This window comes from Trichosurus vulpecula, chromosome 1 (assembly GCF_011100635.1).
Source record: "Trichosurus vulpecula isolate mTriVul1 chromosome 1, mTriVul1.pri, whole genome shotgun sequence".
Lineage (NCBI taxonomy): Eukaryota > Metazoa > Chordata > Mammalia > Diprotodontia > Phalangeridae > Trichosurus > Trichosurus vulpecula.
In genome coordinates this window covers 92,913,908-92,921,947 of record NC_050573.1, presented here as the reverse complement: position 1 = coordinate 92,921,947, position 8,040 = coordinate 92,913,908, and the positions used below count along the sequence as shown (strand labels likewise).

Below are 8,040 nucleotides of genomic sequence, written 5' to 3'. Positions count from 1 at the left end.
AATTTGTTGTTGTATCTTTTTTTAAAAAACAAGGAATGTCCTGTCACTGTTAATTGAGAAAAAAAAGACATCCACCTATTCATACCCATCCTTATCCAAGAATTCCAAAAATATAATTCCTATTCATGCAGGTAGATGCTGCACAAAAAATAATAATAATTAATAATAATAATAATTGTATAAATAAGAGGAAAAGAATAAAATTGCCATTTTGTAGCTCCAACAATTTTCCAGTTTTCCCTGACACTTCAGTTGCTTGGTAAATTGTTGGAACTGGAGGAAATGACAAAAATTAAATGCCATTTAATAAATTAATGAGACTATTTGCTTTTGATTATTGGTTCCATTGTTTGTGGTTGTTTTCTCCTGTGTTTATAATGCATACCAGTTTTACAAAGTGCATGCTTTTTAAAAAATTTTGAACTGGCAAGCTAAAATGATCCTTCTTTTCTTTCCCCCACCCATCTCCCCCTGTAAAGAAAAGAATGTTAATACAATTTAGAAGTTGGAAGTAAAGGAAATGACCATGATGCACCTGGGCTATAGACCTATAGACTGCTCACCGCACATGCTTCATTTTGGCAAAATCATTGTTTAAAACCTCTTTGGGCTGTTTTGCCTTTCCTTCTTTCCACATGGAAGCAGTCAGAGAGATGAAAATGGGCTTTTTAATACTATTTTTGAAGGGAAAAAAATTAATACCTGATGCTCATATTTTTTGTTTTGTTTTGTGGAACTAACTGCACACACACTGCACACTCGCCCCATGTGCGCACCCACACGCATGCACACACATTTGCAGTGACCCACTCCTTGAGGAGGAAAAAGAAGCAATGAGTTAGGTCAGAGGCACCCTGAGGTGCCAAAAGGCTCTCTAAGCTTGGTGTGCATCTTTGGATTTTGGTACCCACTCAGCTCCACCTCGTGTCACCTCACATTCTGGTAGGGGGACAGGAAAGGGGTCGGGAAAGGTAAAGGGGTGGGGGTGAAGGAGGAGGCAGAAATGTAAGGCAAACTTTGCTGGGAAGGGTTCATGCTTCATGCGCGGTTCTGAGTCTCAGTGGAGGGCTGGCTATTTCTTCCCCCTTTGGCCTTACTCCTACTCTTAGGAGGTTAGAAAGAAAGGGTAACAAGAACAAAGAAATGGGAAAGGAAAACAATGAACCAAAAAAAAGAGGGCAAAAGAGATGGACCCATGGAAGGTAAAGCCAGAGAAGACAAATGACTTTTTTTCTTTCTTAAAAAAATCCTAAATGGACTTCCGCCGTCTCATCAGCCTGTAGTTATCAGTAAAGCTGTGTAGGCCAGGGGAGATGGAGCTAACAGGGGATGGGAAAAGGCTGTTTTTTAATGTGCTTGGAGAAATTTCTTCAATCTTGTATGAGATGGAGTGAAAGTACTGGGGGTTCAGCTTGGTGCTGAAGGAATTTTGGTGGGACACCATCCGGCTGGTATACTCCTGGGATCGGTAGCACATGCATGAACAGACGGATTGGAGGTCCGTGACCTCAGCCTTGTACCGTGGCCGGCCGTGCTGGGACTCCTCCTGGATGTGGAGGACCATGCTGTTACGATTGCCTGCCAACGAGGCCCGTTCCTCAGCATCTCGCCGCTCGTCCTCACTGTTCATGGTCAAGAACCTGAGGACGACCAGGTTGAGGAAGGCCCCAATGACTGTTAACCCCACCAGGATGTACATGAAACTGAAGGCCACGTAGAGTGGCTTCTTCTGGAGGGCGCCCTTGGTCTGCAGGGCCACGTAGTCCCCAAACCCTATGGTAGTCAAGGTAATGAAGCAGTAGTAATAGGCGTGGAAGAAACTCCACTCCTCGTACTGGGAGAAGGCTGCGGCCCCAATGCACAGGGTCCCCATGCAGGAGAAGAAGCCTACAGTGACCATGTTCTCCATGGACACCTCAGTGCTCCGCATCCCACAGCACTTCTTAATCCTCTTCAGCAAGTATTTAACAAACGTGTTCATCCGCTCCCCCAGGCTCTGGAACATGACCAGGGTCAGTGGAATGCCCAGCACGGCGTAGAACATGCAGAAGGCTTTGCCTGCATCTGTACCAGGGGCTGCGTGGCCATAACCTGGAAGGGGCAAAGGGAGGGAAGGGGGGGAAGAGGAAAGAAGACAGAGGAACAAATGAGGACATGCGATTTTTTTAAAGCTAGCAATAATAACTCACATTTCTATAGCACTTGAGAGTTAATGGGGTGTGCTCTTCACAAGAATTCTATGAGATAAAGGGCACAGAGATTATTGTTCTCATTTCAGATGAGGAAAACTGAGGTTCACAGAGGTGAAAGGCCAAAGGTCCCAAGCTAGCTAGTGAAGATTAGAACTGAAATTTGAATCGACTCCTGCCTCCTAGTGTCAGATATAAGCATTTTCAGACATAATTCTACCTGGGAATTGTGAACACAAGATACTTTTCCTTGAAACTCACCTCAAGGTCAGGAAAACCTGGGCATCAAGTCCCACTTCTGGCATATACTTGCTGTGTGACTGTAAGCAAGCCACTTTTCTCTCTATCAATGTTGTTGTTCAGTCATTTCAGACTCTTTGTGACCCCATTTGGGGTTTTCTTGGCAAAGATACTGAAGTAGTTTGCCATTTCCTTCTCCAGCTCATTTTGTAGATGAGGAAACTAAAGTAAATAGGATTAAGTGACTTGCCCAGAGTCACACAACTAGGAAGGCAGAATTTGAACTCAGGTCTTCCTGACTCCAGCCCCAGAGCTCTACCCACTGTGCTACCTAGCTGCCAGGTCTACCAATACTTTTCTACCAACAAAGGTCAACATTTTCTCTAAAACTTATTAGAGGGCTGACTAAAGAACTGAGAGGCAGCTCTCTCACCCGGGAGTCATCAACAAGCATTTGCACAAGCAGAGTAAGCATCTTCTATGTGCCAGGGGAGTTTCCTGTACCAAATAAATCAGTGCTTCAGTCCCTCTCCCTCCTGACTCCAGGCTGAGGTCACAGGTTGGCAGAATTTAGAGCTGCAAGACATAATTTAGTCCAATGCTGTCATTTTACAGGTGGTGAAAGTAAGGCCCTGGAAGGACAAGTAATTGGGCCACAATCTCACAGAGTATAAGTAAATCTAGAATCTAATACATGGATCTAGGATTAAAACACAGTTTCTGCTGTTTCTAAACCCAGTGCTCTTTTCCATGATGTGATATCTCTTGAAAAACTATTTCCTTCTCCCCAGTGGAGGGGCTTGGTCCCTAAACTGCCAACTTCACCCTCCAAAGGTTCTTTCCTGCATGCTTGATATAGTCAAAAGGAATTCTAGATTGAGAGCTAGTGGCAGAGACTGCAGTGGATGCCTGACTTCCTACCAGCAACTGGACAAAGGCCTTTCCCTCTCTGGACCTCAATTTCCCCATCTGTAAAATGAGTGGGTTGGCCTTAATGAACCTTCAGAGCACCTTCCATATCTGAAAATTTTATGGTCCTAACACCAGATTGGAAGATATAATTTCATTGCTCAGGTGGGGGAATAAAAGCCAAGAGGACAAAGGTCTGCCCTAGGTCACAAAGTGTTTGCTGACATGAGTGTGTATGAATTCAATGGTAACACTTGAGGCTACTGGTCAGAACTGAGAAAGCATAGGCCTGAGATGCCACCAGCCTTGTGAGCTTGGATAAACAGCTTCCCTTCCTCTGCCTTAGTTTACCTACTTGTGGCTTGACTCATTTCTTAAAGAGGCCTATTCACTGAATGGGCATCACCTCACTCTAAGTGAGTACATGAAAAGGCCTTAGCCTAAAAGGGCCAGGGTCTCCCAATGCATCCTGGGTCATCTCCAGTCATCCTGGTGAATATCATCAGGCCACTGGACCCAGATGGCTCTGGAGAGAAAGTGAGGCTGATGACCTTGCACAGCCCTTCCTCACTCAAATCAAAGTCAATTGCAAGTCATGTCATCATTTCCCTGATGTCATGGTCCTCTTCGAAAACAAAGGACAAACACAACAACTTGTGAAATGAAGAGGTTAGACAAGATCATCTCTGGAGTCCCCTTACAACTCTAAAATTTAGCATCTGAAGGTCCCTGCTACGTGAGGGGTCCTCCAGTCTGAGTGTTGTCTCATTCTATCCTCAGACACTGGTTTCACCTCTTTATAAAGGGTAGTCCAAAAGTCTCAGTGCCACTGCACCAAGATTTTTAGGACACCATGAATATTACATGAAGTATCCAGAAAGGACCTCAGAGGCCATCTAACTCAAACCTTTCCTGAACTGGAATATCCTCTACACCTCCCCCTTCCTGAGTACCCCTTGCTGCCACCCACCATCTGTGTAACCTGAAGCAAGCCACTCAGTTTCAACTTCCGAGGATGAGGCCTTGAGAGGCCACCTAAGATCTTACCTCCAAGAAGGCTTCCTTCCATGATAGATAGTGAAAAATAAAAGAAAGCACAGTGACTCTGGAATCAGAAAAGCCTGGGTTCAAATCCCACTGTAGACACTTACACTAGGTGGTATAGGGGATAGGGGGCTAGATTTGAAGCAAGGAAGACTCAAGTTCAAATCCCACCTCCAGTGCTCACACTTGCTTTGTGACCCTGGACAAGTTGCCTCTAAAGAGATTCTGTTTCCTCATCTGTGAAATGAGTACAGTAAGAGCACCTACCTCCCAAAGTTATTGTGAGGATCAAATGAGATCACATATGTAGAGCAGTTTGAGAACCTTAAAACACCACACAAATGCTCACAAAATAATACTTATTGTTCTTATTAAATATTTTTATTTTGTGAGCATTTATAATATTATTATTACAAGCTACTTCTGATCCTTGATTTCCTAGTCTGCAAAGTGGGCATAATAATAACTATAGCACCTACCTTGGGGAAACATGGAAGGGCTACTCCTAGAACCAGGAAGAACTGAATTCGATCCCTGCCTCCTGTGCGTACTAGCTAGGCAACCATGACCAAACCCCTTAACCTCTGTGTCTCACGGAACTCTTGAGGAGTCTTGGTCACGATGAGGTTGTTAATCTGCATTGGTGGTAGAAGGAGTTTTTACCCTGGGAGTTCCCCACACTGATGAAAATGCAGGCCCAGACCAAAAAATAAATCAATAAACCACCACCACCTTCCTTACAGGGTTGCTAGGAGGTTCAAATGGTGAGGTGGTTTATTGATTTAGCTGGGGAGCTGGACCTTTCATTTTGCAATGTATGCAAAGTGCTTTACAAATTTTAAAACACTACAGAAGCATCAGCTCCTACAAGGCTTCCTTGACTGACTGAGGTCTCTCACCTTCCTGCTGACCCCACAACTTGTGAGTTTAGAACATACATATTGTGTTTGTAGCACACATTTTAGTCATACTTTTCCCCCCAAATCAGACTTATATAAAACTTGAGACATGGCTGGTAACACCATGGTACAAGCTAAAAAAAAATCACACAATGTTCTTTCCTAAGAGGATTCCTCTGTGAGGAGAGGTCTATCAATCTACTTAATGTCTTCATACATGGACAAGGAAGGAAAGTGGAGAAAGGTCCTGGTTTTGGAGTCAACAGCACTGAGTTCAAAAGCCACCTCTGCTACTTACTGCCTGTGTGACCAGAGGAAATCAATTAATCTCCTTGAGCCTCAGTTGTCTCATTTGCCAAATGAGAGATCTGGACTAGATTTTGACAATTCCTTCCAGCTCTAATGTTCACTCACTCTAAAAGCTGCTTTTTCACTTGGTAAATGATGAAGTGCAAAGCTGCTCATCCTTGGCTTTGCTTTACATATCATCGTGCTTTGCTCAAACATGTAAGTCCCATCTCTCCAGCAAAGATGAATGGCACCTGGATAATAATGGCTGACCTTCATGCAGCACTTTTCATTTGAGCTTTACAGCATCCCTTCAGGATAAAGGCTCCAGTCATTATTATCCCTATTTTATAGACGAGGAGACCAACTTGGAGAGCTCCAGGTTACACCAACCATCTGGGTAACCTGAAGCAAACCAGAGTTTCTTTCTTTCTTTTTTGAGGCAATTGGGGTTAAGTGACTTGCCCAGGGACACACAGCCAGTAAGTACCTGAGGCTAGATTTGAACTCAGGTCCCCTTGACTCCAGGGCCAGTGCTCTATCCACTGTGTCACCTAGCTGCTCCCACTGAGTTTCACATTGCAAAAGCTGAGGCTCTGAGAGGATGCCTCAAGTCCTACCTTCCTCTCTGAAGATTTTCTTCACATGACTGGTTTGGTCTTCATGACTCCTTATGTAGCATGGCTTAGAGGAATAGTCCTGAAGGCAGGAAGACCTGGGTTGAGTACTGCCACTTTGACACTACTGTCAGTGTAACCCTAGGGAAATCTCTTAAACTTGTAATTCCCAAGGCAATTCTCTTAAGACTATGCTTCTGAGAAAGAGCATTGGTAGGTGGAGTTTACTTACCTGAAAGTTCCTTATACCAATGAAATTACAGCTCCAATCCCTGTCCTTCCTGACTCCAGAACCAATCATCTTTTCCCATGTTACCTTTTAACAGTACTTGCCCACAAAAGAAGTCATCAAGCGAATTAATGGATGAGGGAGCACAAATGAATTCTTACAGTCAATAAATATTTATTTGCTTAGTGCCTATTATGTCCAAAACCCTATGCTAAATGCAAATAAATGGAAGATGGAAGGCAGTATTGTCACAGTGGAAAGAACTCTAGACTTAGTCAGCATCAATACCTGGCTTAGAATCCAGGATGAGCTGAGTCCTCCAAGCTATGAGTCCTTGGAGATGTGAGTTCAAATCCAGGTTCTAACACATAATAGCCATGCAACATTGAGCAAAGCCGCCAAACCTCAGATTCCTCATCTGTGAAATGAGGATGACAGCACTTGAACTACCTGCCTTGAGCAAGTCATTGAAATTCAGTTTCCTCTTGTGTGAAATGGAGATGATAAGACATATTACCTACCTGTTGCAAAGACAGTGCTTGTTTTAAAAAAAATGATCAGAGAAGGGAAGTGATCTATCCAGGGTCACATAAGGAATTAGAGCTTTTCACTGTATTTCACCATATCCAATACAAAATTGCTTCTACCTTTTTTGTTACCTAACAGTCCCATATTCCCCATTTTCTATGAGGAGATGACATAAAAGCAGGTGAAATTACATAGTGCTGTCTGGTGACATTGTGTGCAGCACTAATCCGGCACTTTATTTCAGCCCTTAGTCAGGCAACTAGCATTTATTAAGCACCTACTTTGTGCCAGGCACTGTGCTAAGCACTGAGTATAGAAAGAAAGGCAAAAGATGGTCCCTGCTGTCAAGGACTTAGTTAAAGTCTAACTATGTACTAACAAGACACATGCAGGATAAATCATAGTCAACAGATGGAAACAGGATTAGAAAAGCTTCTTGTAGAAGGTGAGACTTTAGCTAAAATGGGAAGGAATACAGGGGAAACCAGGAGGCAAGAATAAAGAAGGAGAGAGTTCCAGGTATGGGGCACAGCCAGTGAAAATGCTTGGAATTGGGAGAGGAGTATCTTGTTCAAGGGACAGCAAGGAAGTTAGTGTCACTGGATCATAGACTACATGGTGGGGTATCAGGTACAAGGAGACAGGAAAGGTAGGAAGGGGCTAGGTTACTGAGGGCTTTACAAGCCAAAGAGATTTGATATTACATCCTGGGAAGCAATAGGGAGCTACTAGAGTTGATTGAAGGAGGGGATAACATAGTCAGATCCGTGCTTTACAAAGATCACTTGGACAATTGGATAGAAGATGGACTGGAGTGAGGAGAGACTTCTGGTAGGCAGACCATTGCAATGGTCCAGGCATGAGGTGATGAGAACTTGCACCTTTAGCAGGGTAGGGTCATGGTCAGAGGAGAGAAGGGGACAGAGATGATAGAACTTGGAAATGACTGGAATGCCACCGATTGGAATCTGCTAAAGGTGCAAGCCCTCATCATCCCAATAGCCTGCTGGTTGGCATGCCTGCCACAAGTCTCTCTCCACTCCAGTTCATTTTCTACTCAATTGTCAAAGTGACCTTTCCCTCTTGTGAATGCCTAT

The 8,040-nt window shown here is 43.8% G+C and overlaps 1 protein-coding gene across 1 annotated transcript in view; it reads right to left on the bottom strand.

Annotated features, from left to right (window-relative positions):
* Positions 1 to 1,249: 1,249 nt before the first annotated feature.
* The window catches only part of KCNK9 (potassium two pore domain channel subfamily K member 9), a 191,909-nt gene continuing 185,118 nt past the window's right edge, over positions 1,250 to 8,040 (bottom strand). The window contains exon 2 of the mRNA XM_036742294.1: positions 1,250 to 2,091. Coding sequence (XP_036598189.1) covers positions 1,250 to 2,091 — 842 coding nt within the window. The remainder of the gene's footprint in view (positions 2,092 to 8,040) is intronic.